Below are 22,592 nucleotides of genomic sequence, written 5' to 3'. Positions count from 1 at the left end.
TTGTCACTCTTCTCTGAACCCCCTCTAATTCTGCAATATCATTTCTGAAATGGCATGACCAGTACCATACACAGTAGTCCAGATGAGGCTGCACCACTGATGTATAAAGGCATTACATGAATATCTGTATTATTCACCATCCTATTCTTTATGCATCTTAACAGCTTTTTTGACTGGAGCTACACATTGAGTAGAGATCTTCACTTAAGTTTCTACAATGACACCCTAGTCCCTTTCTTGAGTAGATCCAATTCATTTTGAACCCTGTAAGGTGTGTGAGTTGTTTAAATATTTCCTTGCAATGGGATTACTTTGTATTTATCAACATTCAATTTCATTTGCCACTATGTTGTCCATTTACATAACCTTTTTAGGTCTTTCTGGATTTCCTCATAGTCTTTTCTGATCTGGACAAACATAAGTAACTTTGCATCACCTGTAAATTTTGCTACCTCACTACAGTCCTTCCTCCCTTTCCAGAATATATTAAACAACACAGAACCCAATATGGAATCTTGAGGCAACCCTCTGTTAATTTTCATCATGGAAAAAGGTTAACAGCCAGGTGCCCCAAAATTCTGTACATCATGGTCAAAACAGCAGCCATTGGTGTCTTTAAAAAAAAGGTAGTGTACTCCTCTTTGGGTTTCCATCTGGATGTGATGAGATTTCTCTTTTAGAGTAGGTGATAGAATTGTCTGTGGTCTCAGTCAGACCCATGGGAGCTCAGTATCAGATTATAATACATGATTTTGACGACCATCTTGCTTTTCCTCCCCCAAATAACTTCCATTCAGGCCTGATTTCAAAGGTTATCTCAAGAGCTGTTAGAACTAGAAGTAATTTTGATTTGTCCAAGCAATAATACCCTCCACCCCCAGAGGATGGGGCAGTCCAAGAAAGGCTGTGTCTGAGAAACCCACTGGGAAGAAGGAGCCCAAGAGTCTCCTTTTTTCTTCTTCTTGTGTTTCCAGTTAGGAAAAGTGACAGGTTGGTTTGTGCGTATTTTCTTTTTTGAGGCTTAAAAAAATTCCTACGGCCACATCACAAGGAGACTTGTTTGGTATGACGAATTCCAGACCTCTAACTGATCTAGCCCCTGTATGCAGTCAAATCTATCAGCCTGCCTCCAGTACTCCAGGGAGAAGGAGACTATTCCCCAGTTCAGTTTGTCAGACATGGAGGAGACATGAGAATTTACAAAACTAGCTATTAAGATAGTAAATAGCATTATGTGGCAGCACTAGGAGTTTGAGATCCCTGACTGCAAAAATCACACTGGAACTAAAGTATGGGTGAAGTAAGATGATAAATATTCAGTTTTAAAATATGGGTGGTCACCAAATTCATTAAATTATTTTTTCAACATTTTCATTTAGAATATTATCCATGTAAAACTTCTCAGGTCTTTTTTAATGGTCTTTTCTTTAACCTGAGTCTAAAACGTGTCCTAGAGCACAAGTGAAAAAGTCTACGAGATATTCTGCCATACATGTAGGATTGGGGAGAGAAGTTTAACAGGCTACCTATTCATCTTGCATGGTAAATTTAGGTTTAGTAATTTTTCCTAAAAATAAGTTACTCAGTCAACGAGTTATCTAGACCCCAAACTTAACTAGTTCTTATATTGTTTTGACTAGTCAGCTAAGAAATCTGTTAGCAAGAGCAAAGAGTTATCCTGCTGTGTAATAGTAGTAATAGAATGATGTACTACTTACATTCAAAAGCTTCTTCGCTTTCATTGTCTTCATCAGAACTGATCTCAGCATATTTTGGTTTCTCATTAACTGTGCTACGTTTGCGCTTGTTCATTTTCACACGTTCACAAAGTGGCATGGTGGATTCAATTTCTGCCAGGAGCTCAGGAGGCAACTCCTTTAACACTGACTGATCTATGCTACCTATTAATGAAGAGTAAGAAGAGTAAATGTAGATCACTAAGGGACCAAAGCTGTAGTCCTTTCTCAGGACTAATTCTAATAGAGCACCCACTAAATATCTCATAGTTAGATATTCTTGAAAGTAACTGATGTCATGAAGTCCTCTGTCCAAAGTTTTATATTTTGTCAACTTTACAATTAAAATGATCATACTGTATCTCTTACAAATGTACTTTAAAAAAATATTTACCAGCATATACATGATATAAATTCAACCAGCAACCTTCACATACATTTCCCTCACTCCCACTAAACAGAGTCTTACTTTAGTTGGTTGTCCAAATTTGCAGAAGTGTTTAAAAAAATTAGGCTAAGTCAGGATTCAGTATGCATCATGGTCACATTTCTACTTATTCTGCAACATCTCCTTTACCAGTGCACATAAGAGGATTACTTTGCAATATCAGCGGGTGGAAACAAAAGCAATCAGAATTTATAAGGTTGTTAACCTTAAAATAAGGCCCAGATGACTAGCACACCTCAATTGTTTCCTATGTAGAAATACAACTTTTTTGTGGCTATTACAGAGTTCATTTTTGTTGCTCTTTTCTTAAGCTTAACACAAACTTAAAAAACTTAAAGCGATTGATTAGGTACCAAATAAAAAGAAACAGCAAATAGGAGTACACTATTTTCTACTAATATTCCTTACAGTACCAGAAAGATTATGTAGCATCACATCGCTGTCATCACACATTTTGGTAGTGCTGATAGGCCTATACAAAGCCAGGACCTCTTAAAGACACTCTTCTATAGGAAGGGTCACACACATATTTCTTAGCAATCAGCCAGGAAAACCAAATTAGTTCAAAGACCAAGTATTATGCTTCAGCACTGGTTCTAATGCACCAATCCTTCACAGACTTATACAGGTGCATATATTTATGCACTGAATAGCTTCACTGAAGTTAATGAGACTACTCATAGCGCAAAAAGCATGTGCATAAGTCTTTAGAGAATTGTGGCCTAAATAAAGGCATGACAAAAAGCAACTCTTGGGGGAAGACAAGGAGTGCCAGGGGACAAGAAGAACATGTTTCTGCAACTCAGTTTTTAGTATTTTCTTTCTTGTTGAATTCAATAGGATATGGTCTACTCTGTACAAATCATCTCTCACCAAAGTTTCTTAAGAAGAGTTGAGGTTATTATATACACAGAGCCTCATTTGTTCAGGTATATATAGAAACACCTGGAAAATCCAAGTTTATGCATAAGAAATGAGTCTTATGGTAACAAGCATTAGTCTACAAAACACATGCTAATGATTTTGCTCTGCTTCAAATTTACAGGATACTTATAAAAACTAAAGGGATACAATTTTCAAACAGAAATGTGATTTTTATTTCCTAAAATATTTAAGAGTAAAACATTGAGGAAAATTTGTTTTCAATGTATTTCATTTTTGCATTTGATAGTGGATTTAGTGTATAGTTTTACTGTTAGCACACTGCACAGTCAGTCACCTTTTCCTCTAGTTTGTGTGCCTTTTTTGAACAGTAGTATGGGAGGGGAAACATTTTGCAGTTTTCTTTAGATAAGATTTTTAAAACCACAAAAATTGGCAGAAGGCAACAGGGGCAGCTGAACTACCTGAAACTCCATTCAAGTTTCGAAATTGACTAGGATACGTTGATGAAGTGCTGCTAATATATTAGCTACCATGCATGTTAAACCTTTTTTATATTTGTACACTACAATATATTTGTAACAATCAAAAATAAGTATAATGAATCATAATTTATACTTGGGAATCTTTACATTTTAAAATATAAAGACATTTTATGTGTATGTATTTTACTATACAGCATTGTAAAGAAAATTTCTGAACACTGATATGTTGTCAAATACAATCCATCACTTTTCACACTTACCAAAAATTAAAACACCAGTGTACTCTTTAGAACAATTTACTACAGGACCTCTGTAAAGTCCTAACTACATCATAATCAATCACGTTGGTGAACCCTGTGAGAACATAGCTGCCCCCAACATGGTTAAAGTGTAGTTCAATTTTACAGTATAAACAAAATGTGTGTTATAACCTTGTCTGTGAAATATGCTAAAGCTTTGGCAGATCCAAATATAATATTTCCTAGTTAAAATAACATTTCTGTGATCCACGATTAAATAATACTGTAATGAGGAATACTAGAAAAGTACGTGGGGAGGTTGGCATACAAGATATGTACTTTTTCTGAAAAAGTTCTCTAAAACAGCTTCAGTCTGAGCGTTAAATGTATATTAAAAGCTTTGACAGTTAATATTAAAAAAATACTTTAAAAATATATTCACGCAAGTAACCTAACAGACAAGTCCCAGAGTTCAGTGACCAAAAACGGCACCCTGTTACGCTTTTCCAGAATAACTTTTTCCCTAAAATTCCTAGATTCACATAAATAATTTCAGCTTGTATCTGTAATTAAAAAAAAAACACCTTTAATTTTAATGAAAATACTTTCCCCTACCTAGTTGATCATCTAAATTAATAATACAAATTATCAGTCGATTTTATTCTGAGAAATGTCATGGTATTTGCATTTATTTTACAACCTGAAAAAAATACAAGTAACTTGCTTCCCTCAGCTTCCTTTATTTACACTATTCAATAATAGGATCAGAAGCCTTTCACGGTATAGCATTTTGTCTGTTGGCATCTTTATTTTATTACAAAAGACTAAAAGCCCATTGGTACAATTAAATGCCCCCAAACTTAGCTAATCCCGGGGTAAAGTTGCCCAGTAGTGCACTGTGATGTTTCAGAATGCGTTGTGGCTAAATTTAAAACACTATGAACCAGGAAATGAAGAGTTGACACACACACTACCCTTGCAATGCAACTTTAACTTTACCCCAGCTGGAGATGGCAACAGCCACTAGGAATGGCTCCATAAGGGTGGTGTAAAGATTAACAAACTATCAAGGAGAATGGAGTCTCTATCTTTGAATGCCTTCAAATCAAGATTTACTAAAAAGATGTTTTAGTCAATCACAAGTTAACAGGCTCAATACAGGCGTAACTGGATGAAATTCTCTACCCTAAGATACACAAGTTATCAGACTAGATGGTCTACTGTTCCTTCTAGTCTTAACACCTATGAATCTATAATAAGTAGGTATGAGAAAGGATTAAGAGAATGTGCCATTGCTTGTACTCTGGTTCATAGATTCGAATTCCAGCATTTATCGACATGCACTCCAGCTGCATTGACTATGTTAGGTGTAGCTGTACTGAATGGATAAGGGATTAGTAGAAGCAGCCTGGCTACAATATGAGGAGAAACACATATGGACTTTGAGGGATCAAGTACGCCTCATTTGAGCACTGAATTTTGTAGGCTGTGTCAGTAGAAGTGCATGAGGGTGTCTTCTTGACATGGGGATTATCAGCAGTGGTTTCCAGGGTTTAGTGACAGGAAAATAAAGGCAATGTCTCAGAAGAAATCCTCAGCACAAAGGTGAAGGGGTGATAACATTTAGTGAGTCTGGGGATGTTTGTGTGCAGTAAGGTTAGTGTTTGAATGTAGGCTAGGTGCAGGTAGCTCCTGTTTGCTACACCTGACATAAACCCAAATTTTGCCTTAGCAGACAGAAGGTGTTAGACTTTGTCCTTCAGTGCACACGTGTTTTGTTTGCAATGTGTTCTGTAGCATCTGTGAGGACAGAGTGCTAGTACATGTGTTATTAATGTGTTGGGGTATTGCTTAAAGAGGGCAAAATTAAAGTTGCGTTGTGGGGCTGGTGTGAAACTTAACTCTTCATTTCTTGGCTTTCAAAGGTTTAAGTTTAGCCACTCTCCACAAGGCTCTACTGTGCAACCTTAACTCTGTGTTAATAAAGTTTTAAGGCATTTAATTTCCTTGTTTTTTTAAAAAAAATAGTTTTGCAGTATTTGCACATACCACAACCTATTTCCCACACTCCACTGCCTCTGGCTCCTTGACACTGATTATCCTAGGCACAGAATGTAGTGTAGTGGTTGCACGTTGGTCCTTCCACTACCCTTGCATCATCTCCTTAGCTCGTCTTCTGCCTGTCCAGCACACTGATTCTCCCTCCTCAGTCCTCCTGCCCATGGAGGAGCAGGCATCAGCCTCGGACCTGCATGTTGTGGAGCTGGGATAAGGATATAGAAACAGTCCAGGGACTAGCATGGAGTCAGTGGAGACATTTTTGAAGGGGGACAGACATGGGATCACATCAGAGGAAGGAGGACTGTCCTGTGGTTAGGAAACTAACCTGGAATGTGGGAGGATCTGGGTACAATTCCTGGACTTTGGGCAAGCCACTTAGGTTTCGTCTACAAAGGAAGTTATAGAGATCATATCGCCATAACATTCTCTGTGGATGCTTTCTTCTCAATAAGAGTGGCTTTTTTCTTTTCTTTCTTATTTCTTAAACCATTTTCAAAGCAACATAACCTAAAATGGAGAAAGGCACTCTGACACCAGAAGAAGTGTCTCTACACAGGGAGATATACTGGTAACTACAGCAGCAGGAAGTCACACCTCATCTAATACCGATACAGCTTCCCATGTAGACAAAACATTTGTTTCTGTCTCAGTTCTTCATCTGTAAAATGGGAGTAATAGCGCTTCTCTACCTCACAGAGCTATTGTGAAGATAAATACATTGAAGTCTTTGAGGTGCTCAGGTATTACAGTGATGGGGGGCAGATAAGTGCCTATGATTGAGTGATTGATGGATGTGGGTTCCTGGAGAGGACAGGGTTGAAGCCACCTCAGCATCCCCCGCTGCACAGCTCTGATTCCCTACTTCCACCCCACTCTTCCCTGCACTGTTCCAACACTCCCCCTCACTGCTCTGACCTCCCATAATCCCCCCAAAAAGCTCAGACTACCCTACCACTGCTCAGATGCTGCTCCCACTCCTCCAACATTACCTCCCTCATGCCTAATACCAAATGACTAAAATCAGTTGGGGGATGATTAAAGTCATAGTTTTAGCTCCCGTTATGTGCAAAAAAAAAAAAAAAAAGTTAGACGAACCAAGCGATTTTGTAAAATGCTGGGTTTGTTTAGGGAACTGTATCTTGGGAACCCCTTGCTCAATTGACCCTAAACCTGGATCAATATATCCCCCACCCAAATCGGATATGGCAAATTTCAAGGCAATCTGGACAAAGATTCAGATTTTAGAGCATTTAGAATAGTTAGCCTTTAACTAGAAAGCAATGAAAAATCTCAGCTATAGCACAGCATAAGTTCTTTTGTACCAGCTTCCAATGGAGGCAAAGAGATACTTTTGATTAGTAATCGAAGTACAGGACTAGGGATCATTTCAACAAGGTGGTTTTTATTCCTTAGTGTCCTTCTCTGAACTTCTCACTTTTACCTATTTCTAAAATGAGGCTAGTACAACCCACTTTTGACAAATACTTTGAAAGAAAAATATGAAGTGCAAAATCATATAATAGTACTCTGTAGAGACACTGTTGGCAGATTCATGACCAACTATGATTAATTTGAAATTTTGTTTTTATTTGATAAGCGTGGTAGTGGTTTTTTTGTTTTGTTTTGTGCACAAATGTAATAACTTAGTATCTTTTTTACCAATATGGAAGCTTAGATTTTGTAATTGATGTGACCCACAGATTTGTCATACCCTATGTTATGATTAAACAAATTAAAATTTGAGCCATCAATCCTCTTGAATGTTACTGTTTTCAAAATGGAAAGTGAAAATATGCCTCAACTGAGGTAGTTGCATAACTTTTTCTCACATTAATGAATCACTTGTACATAACACTTTCTCCACAGACATTTGAGATACTGGTAAGCAAAAGAAAAAACAAGCTTATTTCTTTTGTCCCAGACTGTTATATACCAACTTTTAATGGGACAAGATGGTAAAATTAAGAGGAAAATGAGATTTTTTAAACATGCAGAACATCACTATGCTATCATTTCCCCGCCCCACTCATTCACTTTCTTTAAAACCACAACTCATTTAACTGAACCCATTAAATTTAAGTTTAAAACTGATTTTAATATTTCCATCTCTTTTGAGGTCACAATGAGAGTTTCTTTGCTTGCTTTCAACCTTCACTATCATTTTGGCAAAAGTCAGGGGTCTCTTGAACTTCATGACCTAATCATTGTGTTCCTTTTTTAAATAAAAATGTAATTTTAAATAATCATTACATTCACCAAAATAAGATAGTCTTAAAAATTAAATTTCAGGTGAATGGTAATCATCTAACTTGAAATAATTACATTTATAATTTTAAAAAGATATCTAAAACTACAATATGGTATTAAAAGGAGCACTTAACTATCAAAAAGACATGAGAAAAAAGAAAAATCAATAATCTGAAAGCAAACAAATAGTTCTATCTTACTCCTATTATAGTCATAGGCCAAACTCCTATTGAATATGAACAGGATCAAGTTTAAAGGTAGAAGTCAACAGGTTAAACTTTCTTAGGTGGAAAAATCACCTAAAGCAGATCAAAAGTGTTGAATGCTTTACTACCAGAAAAATTCGTTCACCAGTGGCTAGTAGGAAATTTTCCCATTGTCAAGTTCTGCTGAATGTAAACTTTCACTAAAAAAAAAAAAGGCACATTTTTCCAATCACGAATGTCTAAAAGTAAGCAAACACATCCAACATTTAGAAATCTAAATAAATGGCTTCACTTTCAGAGGTGTTGACTTCTACAAGGGTTGTAAGTGCTTAGCATCTCTGAAAAATTATACCACAAGTTTCTAACATTTTTGCTGCAAAGATAAACTTTCAAATGCGAACCAATTAAGTTCTGTCTTTCTGAATCTGCAAAAAGACAGTCCATGTCTTATTCTATTTCTGCTCTCCAGGAAATGAACAAAATTTACAATAATCTGGTCAGTTTCAGGACTGTGTTCAGAAGTAGATGAGCATCATGTCTATTTCACTCTTTTGCGCTTAGACAATGCTTGGAGCAGCAGCAAAGGCAGGCGCTGGAGTGGAGGAGAAAAAAATAGAGGACAACCCACACAACTCACGGTAGACTGGACATGGAGAGAGGGGTGAGGTAACTGAGACCTCTCCTCTTTGCAGTAGCAAACTAAGATATATGAGAGAAAGATATTGATTGTGTGTGTCTGCTTACATCTGACAACCAAGAGGGTTACAAGTTGATCTGATATCTGCTAAGGAATGGGCATACAAAAGATGAACCTTCCAGAGCACTATGTTAGTATAAATCCTGGGAGTGGGAAGTGGTAGAGTCCTGTAGTGAGACAGTGATTCTGCACACGGGCCCTGCAGGACCTGCTACCATAATAGCGGGAGCAGGTAAAATGTACTTTGTTGCGGGTGGAATTGGGTGGGAAAAAAACCAGACTGCAGTAATTTGTGGGAAAACACTAAATCTCTCATCAGTTTACCATGTAAAAATTGCATCTGAATTCCATTTATATATAGATTAACCAACTTTTTTTTTAAAAGTAGCATGGGGAAATCTGTCTCTCTTGCAGAATTTGCAGGATCTAAAGTTTTTGTGGGTAGGAGTGGGATAAAAATGCAAGAAACAATGCAGTAGTGGGTAGGAGTAGGTATTGTGGGGTGCGGTGGAAGCAGAATTTTTAAAAGTCCCGTGCAGGATTCTAGAAATTCACCACTTGCTTTTTAGGGTTTCCTTCCACTTTTTGTGTCAACTTCCAGCTATCATGTCTGGGAAATTTTTCAAATGATAAACCTGTTCAATACAACCCAGACAGGGCAAAGCCTAGAACAGAATTAAATTAGACACTTTATCTTTGCTTGCGCTAGAATTATTTTTAAAAAAATCCATTTTATCATTACAAAGTCACATAATTGTATTTCTATCCTATTCAGAAGTTGAAAAAGCAAGAAAGATATTTCCCCCTAATGACAGCATTCTAGTAATGCTGTTTTGAATACATGTATATTTAATATACAAATTTAACTAATTTAAAACTTTTATGTAAATTTCCTTATAGTCCCTGTGTTAGGGCCCCTGCTGGAGGCCTCATGCCCCTGCATCAGCCTGCCCCAGAGTAGAGCAGCGAGAAGTCCTCCAGGCAGCCTAGAGTGGCTGCAGAAGAGCGGCCAATCAGAGGAGCTACTGGAATGACCAATAAGGAGCCAAAAGGGCCAGATAAAAGGCAAGCAGCAGAGCAGAGCCTTCAGTTGCTGTGTGGAGCTTGACAAGGGAGGCCCAGGTGCCTGTCTGGCTAGATGAACAGCATGCCATGGATGGCTCACTGCAGAGAGATCACCTGTCAGAACCGAGCCCAAGGAAAGCTGCTGAAGACCAGCCGAGAGAACCAGCGGCCAGGGGGTGCTTGCAAGAGGCAGGTGCTACCCTGATGTAAAACCAAAAAAAGAAAAGCATGCTCACTCCAGCCAACCAAAGGGAGCTGTCCATGAGAGGTGGGTGCCTCCCCCCAAAAAGACTTTGATTGCAGGTACATTGGCTAGAGAAAAGGGGGCACTTGTAAGAGGTGGGTGCTGAACCCCGTTACATTATGGTACCAAAGTCGGATCTTCAGACTGACCTTGTCTAAAGGGGGCCAGGACAGAATTCACTGTTTTACTTGGTCAAGCTTTCAACTGTTTTACTACAAGCTTTTAACCGTGTTATTGTGTGAGGCCAGAGGCAGTGGCAGCAACAAAACAGTGAAGGCAGAGGCTGAAGAAAGCTGGAGGCAGAGGTGGAGGCAAAAGCAGTTAGACAATGAAGCCAGAGGCAGAGGCCAAAGAAGGGCCGGAGCCAGAGGCAGGCACAGAAACAGGCAATATTTTAATTATTTATTGGGCAGAGCCAGAGCCCAAAGAGAGCCAGAGGCAGCCCAAGTGGAGTACACCCTGACTAACGGGGGCATGAGAAAAGACTGGGGGGGGAAGAACCACTGCCTCAAACCTGTCTGAAGGGGGAGGTGTGTGGCAGGGTGGACTAGGTCCTGAGGCCCCCTGCTGGAGGCCTCATGGCCCTACATCACTCTGCCCCAGACCTAGAGCAGCAAGAAGTCCTCCAGGAAGCTTAGAGTGGCTGCAGAAGTGCGGTCAATCAGAGGGGCTGAAAGGAGGACAATCAGAGGAGCAAACAATAAGGGGCCAGAAGGGCCAGATAAAAGGCAAGCAGCACAGCACAGCCTTAAGTTGCTTTGTGGAGCTTGACAAGACAGGACCTGATTGTCCTCCTTTCAGCCCCTCTGAAAGGTGCCTGGATGGCTAAACGAGCGGCAGGCCACAGACAGCTCACTGGGCAGAACTGAGCCCAGGGAAAGCTGCCGAAGACCAGCTGAGAGAACCAGCAGACAGGTGGATGCTTATGAGAGGCAGGTGCCACCCTGATATGAGACACCCCCCACCCCCCAAAAAAGCAGGCTCACACTAAAGCAACCAAAGAGGGCTGTCCATGAGAGGCGGGTGCTGGCCCAAAAGAAGACTGATTGCAGGTATATCGGCAAGAGAAAAGGGGGCAGTCATGAGAGGTAAGTGCTGATGCCATTACAGTCCCACATGCTCCCATGTTTTTTCCAGATGCCTGGGGAGCCTTTCAGTGCAATGGACATGACTCTCAGCTGGTGTAGTCAATAGAGCAACACCTATTTATATCAACTGAGGATCTGGCCCATTGAATGCAAAACTGAACAGGACACTGTTTGAAGCCTCTTTCTATTATTATACCAAATGAAAGTTATATATGCCATAAATCCCAAATGGTCTGCAGCTCTGCTGGTATAGTCTCTAATGTTTATAAAGGCTCCTTCAAACATTGCACTCATCAAGATAATCAATAAGTCAAACTTCTGTAAATTCGAAGCATTCCAGATATTGGTTTCACAGCATTTAATAGATGTTCTAGTTTCACCATTGGAAGCACCATTGGTGCTTCCTGAACCATAGCTATTAAACTTATAGGACTTAAAAGCTCAACCAGATGTACTTATACATTTTATAAATTCCATGAACTCTATTTTTCTCATGGAATTTACAAACTTTGCCAGCTTCGTGCAAGTAGCTACAATTCACAAAGAATTGCAAGACTCCTTAACTGTGGCATAAATACCTTTCAGCTCCCCTACTACTCCTTCCCAGTTATGTTATAAATGTGAATTGCCCCATACATCTCATGAAAGGGGGGCATGGATCAGTGTTCATATCGCACTCCCCATCAGTACCCAGCCCAAGCTGGGGAAGCTAATGATCCAGCCACTGGACCAAATTCGGCAATGAATCCTGGTCATGTGCCACCTGAGGCACATTGCACATATGCTAAGGAGATGATCTCCTGGAAGCAGTGAAGGATTCTCCTGACCCAATCAGAGAACTGTGTGGGAGAGCAGGAGGAGAATGCAACATGCCAAGCTCACTTAGCCAAGACATAGATATACCCTGGATGCTGGGGTAAGTACGGGGGATTCCACTGGTACTGTTTCTAGGAGCAGAAACCACTACCCCTGCCTCACTGGGAAAGAAGGCCTTCAACAGGGCCACAGTGTGGGGCAGAGCCACAGGGAGCCCCTGTGACAGCTTATGCTCAGGACCATGGCGTGCATTACTCCAGCCTGCCAATTACCACATGAATAGTGCTTAGACTACAACATGCCCTGAAAACTCAATATGGGATCCAACAACCAAGCAGGATTCTTTATTTCTCACGCATCACCCCCAGAAATAAATGTTCTGAAGGCCAAAGTATACCTCTCACTGACACCAAGAGTTCCATTTCCATCAATAAGTTTGAATAGATGTAACTGTTTGCAACTTCAAAACGATTTTGATGTCACACAAGAACATTTCAGGAAAGATGTGGACAAATTGGAGAAAGTCCAGAGAAGAGCAACAAAAATCATCGTTAAAGGTCTAGAAAACATGACCTATGAGGGAAGATTGAAGAAATTGGGTTTGTTTAGTCTGGAAAAGAGAAGACTGAAAGGGGACACGATAACAGTTTTCAAGTACATAAAAGGTTGTTAAAAGGAGGAGGGAGAAAAATTGTTCTTCTTAACCTCTGAGGATAGGACAAGAAGCAATGAGCTTAAATTGCAGCAAGGGTGGTTTAGACTGGACATTAGGAAAAACTTTCTGTCATAGTGGTTAAACACTGGAATAAATTCCCTAGGGAGGTTGTGGAATCTCCATCACTGGGGATTTTTAAGAGCAGGTTGGACAAACAGCTGTCAGGGATGATCTAGATAATGCTTAGTCCTGCCTTGAGTGCAGGGGACTGGACTAGCTGACCTCTCGAGGTCCCTTCTAGTTCTATGATTCTATAAGTATAATATTGGCTCTGCAGTGTTAGTGGGAATAAGTATCAGTAAAAAAAAAAATTAGTTGCTTCTGTAGGAAGAATACACTTAAGGAGCAGTTTTAAGTAAGATGATGCCATTTTTACACAGTCACAGAACAGCTGCACAGAGTGTTATCAGTGTGTCTTAACAGAAACTTCTGGGGAGTGGTTAAAATCTCCTTTGTAGATCTAGCCAGAATCTGAAAGCATTCAGTACAAATACGGTATCCATGCTGATTAATCCTAAAATGATCTGTCTAAATATGAAAAATGGTCCTCTGCACTAGACTTTGTCAAAGATTCTTCGGTGAAACCACTACAGTTTTTAAGACAAGCTCATGTGTGATATGACAAGACCCAAAAAAAGGTGTTCTACACAAGTCTCAAAAAAAATCCCATTTGTCCTATGGAGAGTAGGAAGCTTTTCTCAGCCAGCATCAGCGTCTACAGAACTGAAGCCTCTATTAAAAATAATTACATTTATTTTTGTTGTGGTGGCTTCCAAACATGAACTGAAAGTAAACCAAATCACCAATATCTTCTTAAGTCTGCAGACAGTTCCATTTCCTTTGTGGCTGCTCTTTATTTTGGCAAGCTGCTGCAGAGAGAAAACTGCTCCTTTCCAAATTCTATGAGTAGCCAGGAAACTGACAAGAATCAGCTCAATTTCATGCTGCAGCTCAAGGGCACAGCTATGAGCAGAAACAGAGGCAGACACTGGAGCTATTGACTGGAAAGAACGAAGAACTGGAATCTGGATAGAGGAAGGATTGCAAATATAACCCACTCACCGCAGCCAGACTACTGAGGAGAAAGAAGAATACCAGAGACCTCACACACAACCCACCTTTGCAGTAAGAGACTTTGGAGTAGAAGGGGGAGGAGGAGGGACTCACAGATTTTTAGACCAGAAGAGAACATTATAGTAATTTATTATTATTTGAATAACACAAATCATAGAATTTATCCAAGCGATGCCTGTATCAAGCCCATAACTTCTGGTTGAGCTGGAGCTATCTTTTAGAAAAAACATTCAATCTGTGAACGGAACAGAAAAAATGTTCCTTTTTCCTTCAAACAGCCAGAGGGGATTGGAGGGATGATTCAAATTTATTAATGGCCTACTAGCTAGAGGCCTATATGAAGAACAGTGATCCCAAATCAAGGTTCAGGATAACAACTTGGAGAATCCCAGGAACCTCCTTTTTCCCAGCAATGCCCCTATTTTTTAAGTCTTTGGCTAACAGGCTTATCCCTCTGTCTATTAGGAGTCTGTTAAAATTACACAAGCCCATGTACCTGGGATGGCTGTGCAGCAGAGAGAAAGCTTGATGGAGAAAAAACTGCATGCCACTAAGGATTTGTTTAGATGAAAAATTGCACCAGTTTAACTAACTGTGTGATTTTTAAATTGATTTAATTTGACAGCTGCTAAAAGCTGTTTGGACACTTATTTCAGTTGAAACCAGGTTTATTTTAGGTCATCTTAAATTGATTAGGAAAATTTTAAGCTAAATTTAAATAAACCAATCAAACTGAATGAGTATCTATACAGGGTTTTGCAGCAGTTCAACAAAATCTGTTTAAAAATTAAACCAGAGCAACCTGTGTGCATAGACAGGCCTCAGAGGTTTCTTGGGGGGGTAGCAGAAGAAGAAAGGACAAGGAAAATACGGGGAAGGAGGTGCAGAACACCATGTAGGAATTGTAAGAGAAATAGACGAAAGTTAGTGGTGGGAAAGAAAATGGACATTGAAGACAACACTGGAAAAGACTCACCACAACTTATTATATGATAGAAGAGAAAAAAAGCTGAGTGAAACCATGCAGGAAAGTAATGAATAAACAAAAGCAAGGGTGTTATCAAAAGTTACATTTATAAGAATGTCTGACAAATTTAAAAATTAAATGTTGTACACAAACACAGAACAATAAATTCCTTTAAATTGGAGAAGGCATAGTTTTGGGAAATGGCACAAGTGTTTTTCATACTGGCTAGGCAGAATCCTTCAGCCAGCAGCTGCCAAGGGAGACCTTTAGATCTAGTTATGAGTGTTTTCAAACACTGAATTACACCGAATTATTCAGCATCACACATCATAGAAACAGATTGTCTATAAGGTTTTCAAATGTTAACATAGAACACACATGCAGAATTTGAAGTGCAAAGGCAGTTTCTGAAAAATGTGGATGGCCACATGTCAAAAGGTTTATAAAAGAAACCTAGTTACTTTAACTACAGACTCTCCATCGAGCTTATTTCCAGTTCTCTAAGACTATGAGTCTAGAAACAAAACTGAAAAAACTGACAGATGCTAGTTCAGGGATTTACATTTTTCCCCACTAACAGAAAAAAACGTTTTCACTTTGGAAAAGTGACAATATATTGCATGTGTGTCTATATATGGAATATAAAAAGGGGTAGTTTAAGTTCTATCAGCAAGAGTTTAAGATGAATGCATTGCTCATGTGTGGAAAAGCCATTAATCGCTAAATGGGCAATTTAATCACCACTAAAAAGTGTCATTACAACCTTTAGCCACCATGTGTTCTCTACATGCCACAAATTACAGAAAATCTATTTTAGGAATATTTTAGAGGGTGCATATATATAAACTGCAAAGGACTCAGAGGGAGCAAGAACCTCTAAAAATTATCTAAAATAGATTTTCTACACATGACAAAATTATGATTTCAAAGTCCATCATCTTAGGCCCTTCCAAGAGTAGTGCTGGATCCCATCAGAAAGCATAGAATATTCCTTCGTCAATGGTATAAAGCTCCCATTTCTAATCTTTTAGGCTGAGATATGAGACATAAAATTGTGATTTTTCATTTCTAGAAAGGTTTAGTTATGGTTGCAAGACCCAGCCCTAAACCTCAGAAAGATAACTGTGTGAGGCGGCAGGAGTGAATCTCACATTTTGGAGATGAGAAAACTTTTCACTAGTAGGTTGATATTTAAAAAAATATAATTGGTGTTTTGAGCAGCTCAGAGGTTTGGAGAGCTAAAATAAACTGTGAGCAGAGATTAGGTGTAGCAGTGAAAGGTGCATGATAAATTTATCACATGGTTTTTTGGTTTATCCCAGATATCTCCATACTTATGTACACACATGCACAACACACAAAGAGCATTACTTCATCTTACTGAATCAAGACAGCTTTATAAGAAAATGTCTAAATGTCAAATCTGTGAGCAATTAGATATGATGTTAGCTATTTAAGCAGCTATGGGCTCATATGTATAAATGTATGTATTTAAAAGCCTCTTCCACCACACAATTGATTTATGCTTTATTTTGTGGCCTGACAGACTTGTAGATGTTGACACATTATGACTTCTACAAGTTTTACATTCATTTAACATCTAAACACTTAAAACCATAATTTTTAACTTGATGGTAGCTTTCACAATGTGGAGTTATAGTGTTTATCATCTAAATGAGCACTAAGAAACAAATTTGTTCAGTCATCTAAATGAAGTGTTAATTCAATACAAAAATCACCCACCTAAAAACATACAAGCTACATCAAATAAGATTCTGTCCACACTATGAATTCAACTATGTCAGCAGACCAGGTTATATATATCAATTAAAAGATCTTCAGTCTTTCAGCATAGATGGGATCAGACAGACAATGGTGTTTCCAAATTGAGCTAAAGGCTCAAGGCTAATACATTAACACAGCCATGCTGCTTTAAGCATACTGGGGGACAACCATGTAGTATGTGGGTTCCCGCAATACTCATTTATAGCGTAGATTGGTTAATGAGTTTGCCCAATACAACTAGGTGTCCCTACTGAATCATATCATTCCATTCATTTTTTAAGAAGCTATAGATTCCAGGAATAGTAAAAAGTCTTAGGGCTGGATTATACGTGCATGTTTTGCACTGGTGTAACTAAATTGATTTATTTACCCCACTGCAATCCCTAATGTAGAGACACTTAAACCAGTTTAAATCATATTTATACCATATCTATGCATGATTTAGAATTAAGTGTCTCTACATAAGGGATTTGCACAGGAGCGTAGTCCCACCGATGAAAGATTTCTAATATCGACAAGCCATTGCATAACTGAGATTATACAGAGTCAAATGGAAACCACTCACGTAATAAAACAGAGAAATAATTCATTAGTGCCAGTTCAATTAGCTCAAATTTTAAAAATATTTATTCAATTTCTATCAATAGCAATATTAAAAAAATTTAGGAAGAGAGGGAACTTCCTAAATGTAATACAAATTAACCTTAAAAGAGTCTTACCTTTATTTGATTTGGATGACTTGTTCTTGTTGGGTTTAAAACAAGAGCTCCTTGATTTATCTTCTCTGTCTTTAATAAATTTTTGTACATCATCCAAAGAAAGCTTTTGCAGAACAACTACTGGCTTAGCTCCTTTATTTAGATCTTCTACTAGCCCAATCTTCTCCACTTTGTCCTTTTGTTCACCCTTAATTTCAGTTTTCCTTGGCTCCTGAGTGACATTGCCATCTTTATCACGCTTGATTTTTGGAATAACAAAATGTTTCAATGCACCAGATCTTCCCCCCAACAAATAACTGGGAAACTCTGCCTTATTGTCAGTGTGTGGTTTATTACTATCCACTTTACTCTTATTACCATCTGTCCTTCGTTCATCCTTGCTGTTGGGTGATTTAAAACCAGGTTTATCAAGTCTTGATTTACTAGAATCCCCTTTACTTTCCTGTTTAATACGAGGACTGTCTGGTCTTGATTTTTGTTCCCCAGAAGAGAACCTCTCTCTTGACTCACCAGACTCATGTCTATGTTTTCTTTCTAGTTTCTCAGTTTTTGAACTATCAGATTTAATCCCATGTTTGGAGTCATGCTCACTTTTGCTTGAGGATCTCAAATATTCAGGTCTTCTGATCTTGGATGGATCTCCCTTATATCTCTCTGATTCGCCCCTGTCCTCAGATTTTTGTTTAAGGTTATCATGGTCACGCCTTGGAGTCTCAGGAACTGAACGTCCATCTGGTCTTTGTTTTGTTGGATCTGATCTACTTTCAGATTTTACCCTGGAGGGATCAGATTTAATTTCCTGTTTATGTTTAGATATTTCAGGTTTCCTCTCTGAAGACGGTTTACTAGAATCTCTTCTATTATCATGTCTATGTTTTGGCGTTTCAGGCCTGCCTTCATTCTTCTGTTTTGGCGTTTCAGGCCTGCCTTCATTCTTCTGTTTTGGCGTTTCAGGCCTGCCTTCATTCTTCTGTTTTGGCGTTTCAGGCCTGCCTTCATTCTTCTGTTTTGGCGTTTCAGGCCTGTGTCTTATTTCCTGTTTGCCATTATTTTGTTTGCCCTCATTTTGTTTCACGTCCATCTGTCTGTTTTCATTTTGTTTTGTTTCCATCAGTCTGCTCTCATTGTGTTTCACATCCATTAGTCTGCTGTCATGCTTACTTTCATGTTTACCTTCTATCTGTTTGCTCTCATTGTGTTTACTTTCCATCCATTTGGTTTCATTTTGTTGCATTTCTGTCTGTTTGCTCTCATTTTGTTGAATGTCTGTCTTTTGACACTCAGAATCTGACTTTTTTCTAAGGGTCTCGGGATGGTTTTCAGGTTTAAGTTTAAGAACTCCAACAGGGTCTTCTTGGGGAATAAAAATAGATCCATCATTACACTGTTTTATTTCTTCAGGCTTTTTGATGGTGTCTGAATCCTGAGTTACAGTTGCCTGAGAGTCCACTCGTCCTGCTTGCTGAAGATCAATACTAACCATCAATGCTGGCCTTGACCCATTTCCTGCAGAACCTGTCTCCTGAGAAGCTGGTCTATTTCCTCCAGTAGCACCCCCAGCCTCCTGTGGATAAGAATCTTGTTTTCGCTTCTTCAAAGGCTTATCTGCAGATTGAAAGAAAAAAAAAACACAATACACATGAAAGGATAAACCTCTAAGTGAAAGACACCCCCCCCCCCCAAAAAAAACCCTGAAAAACAGTCTCCCTACAGAAACACAGGCAACAAACCTACCCTATGAAAGTAAGTGTGTGCATATCTGTAAACACATTTTCAGTATATTCATGGATTATGGTTTAATGTTAAAAGAACATGAAAGATAACATGCAGCATTCATAAATCAGCAAATGAAAAAGTTAAGGTGTTCCTCCATAACCAGAATTGCTTTTTATGCATAGTGTAATACATTTTCTACTGCAGGACCCAGTTTGATTCAGTGCACGTAAAGGGAGGCGAAGAAAGCAGAGTTTTGTAGCGAACAAGGCATGGATTCTCTCTGCCCTGTTCACTGTGGTGTTTGGATTGTGTGCAAACAGTTTAAGGGACTAAAACTGAACAGTGAGAATAAAAAAAAACTAAACTACCACCTCTGGAGAAGTACAGTGGAAGAGCTGAGGCCTGCACTATAATTCATATACACAAAGGGGCAGTATTGTGAATTTCCAAACCTGAATACTTCACGTTGCAAGCTTAATTTTTTAAAATATTATTTCTGAATGGAATATAAATATCCTCTAACTTCAATTACTTGATTGGACAATTAAGATTTCAATTTACGGTTTACAATTTACAAAATCAACATATACTTAGAGTAGAATCCTGATAACTTTGGATTTAAAAAAGCAGCACCTTGTCATGGGTAGATTATAAGAAGTCAATATAAAAATAGTATATAGCATGTTTATCATCCATTAAACCTAATTCATTACTATCAGGATTTCCCAACAAGGTATTCTAAATGAACATTCATCTGGTGGGTCCCTGAAGCTAAAAACTTTACTTGCAGTACTTCCCATACTTTCAGGTGTCACAAATCTTTTTGTATTTGGCAAACAAGACCTGAAATGTAGGGTCTGTTTTGTTTTTGTCTTTTAGCTTTTTAAATTCTTTCTTTGAATTTTCAGTTCTTTATTGCAAGATGGATTTTCCCAGTTTCACCTCAGTGTCAGAAGAAAAAAAAAATCGACAAGATATAAGAGAGAAAAACATAAAAAGGGTAAGCTTCAAACTCTGAGGGTAGTCGGAGAGATGAAATAAAACTCTGCAAATTGATAATCTCCACAGAGGGAAAATTACAACCTCTGAAAGATTCTCACCCTGGAGAGTAAAAAGCTTGAAGTATCTTCCCTAAAGTTAAAATGAGAGCAAAGTTGTAACAAGCAGCAACATAGTCAACAGTAATAATGTGAACAAGGGATTTTTTTTCTCTTAATTTTTGTTCATATCTCTATGTACGTATCTATAAAATGAGGACTCGGATGAATCTTAAAAATGCAACATCACATACAACATTCACGACTGCAGAAGGAAACAGCAAGCAGGTATAAAACGCCACACAAAAATTGGCTAAAACTGCAAATAAGGAACACTGGAAAATGTAAATAAAACTTTTTTTTGAAGGTAGGAGAGCTTTACTTTAGAAATAAGTTCTGGAGCAAAGTGTTTGGAATAGGATTCCCTTCCAACAGCTGAAGACAAGCAAGAATGCATTGTAAATGTGTGAGGAGAAGACCACATAATTGGCTTTGGATAGGTCTATGAACGCTCTGGTTCCGGGCAGGTGGTTGTGATAACCTTGCCTCTGGTCAACTGACCCTTTAACCAGACTTCAGGTGATAGCAATAAGAAATGAACTCAGACGTCCACTTGGTTATGGTCCTTTTGTTACCAGCATTAACCAGCAAATTGGTTTAAAAAGAAACAAAATAACGGTTGGAATTTCTAGACTGCACCAAGTAAGAATTCCAAAGACATTTTCACATCCAGTGTACAGAGAAGGGCCTCTCCAAGGTGGGCATCAAAGCATGAGAATAATGTGGGGAAGATGATGGGCTCACTAAGATGGAACTCTGACACCATCCAGAGAGGTCACAAGGGCCTGAAGCTCATTTACTCCACAAGATGAAGTCACTGACGCTGGGAAAATGAACTTCCATGAAAAAAAATTAACCTCAAAAGAGCTGAGTGGCCCAAAAAGAACTTTTTCTTCCGTTTTGTCAAGACCAGAATAACTTTTCATGACACAGAAGACTTTATAACAGGAGGCTAAAGAAGTTTCAAGCCCCTACAAAATTGACAAGAAATTGCAGAGAAAAAGGTCTACCTTCAACTAGGTCATAATAGGCCAAAAGAGCTGTTCAATGTATCTGGGAGGATTTAGTCTAAGTTGGACTCAAACAAGCAAAGAAGGTGGTCAAGCAGTTTTTGTATGGAAAGGGACTGGCAATCTTCTTTCTAAACATTGCAATCTTCAGTAATATTAAGATGACCTGACATTAAATTCCTGCCCAAGTTTCTTAGACAAGAATAGAGACCATATCTTATTACTCATATCCAGATGTGGCTGATCTAGGACTGTGGCAAAAATGTTTCCCAGTTTTTAAATACATTAACTGACCAAGCTCCATTTGGACTGGATCTGGAACTATTAGGTGGATGGGGAGAGAAAAGGGTATGTATATACTGGAGATTAGGACAGATTAAACAGGAAGGAAGTTAAGATGACAAATAGGAATGGGAACCGGTGTTGGAGGAGTAATTTCTGACAGATGTCCCCTGGTTAGGAGTTACTGGTTGATGGGGTTTATTGTTTTATATGGTATGTGTAGCCTACCTGCAGTCCTTAGTCATGCACTCCATGGATTACCAATTCAATGTTGCTGAGAGGTTGCAATAAGGATTAAGGTGTTGCCATTAGACCTTATTGATGGTTCTTCCCAACCTTCTTCTCTTACATATCTGCCTTCAGCTAGCTGATTTAGTCCTCTATCTAGTAGGTGTCTAGTATATTTTTAAAGACATAATCAGTTATTTAAAATTGTGGATGAAACCTGACTAGATTACTTTGTATGCCTATTTGGCCAATTGTCTCCAGATGGATACCCGGGGTCTAGCATGAGCAACAGGAGGATCAGCAAGCAAGTGTGGTTCTCCTGGTTTTATTAAATCAGGAATGTAGGCAGTCTCTCACACTAAAATTGGATTTATGCAAGCATGTGGTCTTCTTGCTTATAGATCAAAAAAGAGAAAGTGGGAGTATTGCTAGGATTCTCTTCTGTACCTCACATTTTTTGAAGGTGACTAAGGAGGAAAGAATAGGAAAGAATCAGGAAAGATGAAAATGCAGACATAGGAAAGAATCAGTTGCTTATTGTTTTGGGTGATTGCGGATGGCTTTTGAATAGATTGGAGGGTCTATTATTGTTGAAGATCTGCTTAGACTATCAACTTCTTGGTGCAGGAACTGTGTATTTCAGGTTGTGGTGAGGTAGTTCTAGCATAATTTAGTATCCATTTAGTCCAGACTTCTCCAACTGTTTTCAGTGTGGGTTTAGGCTTGAATATGGCACAGAAATTGCTCTTAAATTCACCCATCATTCTTTTGTTCCTGAGAAGAGC

At 38.7% G+C, this 22,592-nt stretch overlaps 1 protein-coding gene across 4 annotated transcripts in view; it reads right to left on the bottom strand.

The window, feature by feature from the left end:
* NIPBL (NIPBL cohesin loading factor) overlaps positions 1 to 22,592 on the bottom strand; it is a 294,724-nt gene that overhangs the window by 94,725 nt on the left and 177,407 nt on the right. For all 4 annotated transcript variants that reach the window (XM_077816769.1, XM_077816768.1, XM_077816765.1 and 1 more), the window contains exons 10-11: positions 17,475 to 19,079; positions 1,719 to 1,901 (exon numbers count right to left, since the gene is read on the bottom strand). In XM_077816769.1, coding sequence (XP_077672895.1) covers positions 1,719 to 1,901; positions 17,475 to 19,079 — 1,788 coding nt within the window. The remainder of the gene's footprint in view (positions 1 to 1,718; positions 1,902 to 17,474; positions 19,080 to 22,592) is intronic.

This window comes from Eretmochelys imbricata, chromosome 5 (genome assembly GCF_965152235.1).
Source record: "Eretmochelys imbricata isolate rEreImb1 chromosome 5, rEreImb1.hap1, whole genome shotgun sequence".
Lineage (NCBI taxonomy): Eukaryota > Metazoa > Chordata > Testudines > Cheloniidae > Eretmochelys > Eretmochelys imbricata.
The sequence above is the reverse complement of the archived record's forward strand: the minus strand, read 5'-3'. Positions and strand labels throughout refer to the sequence as shown.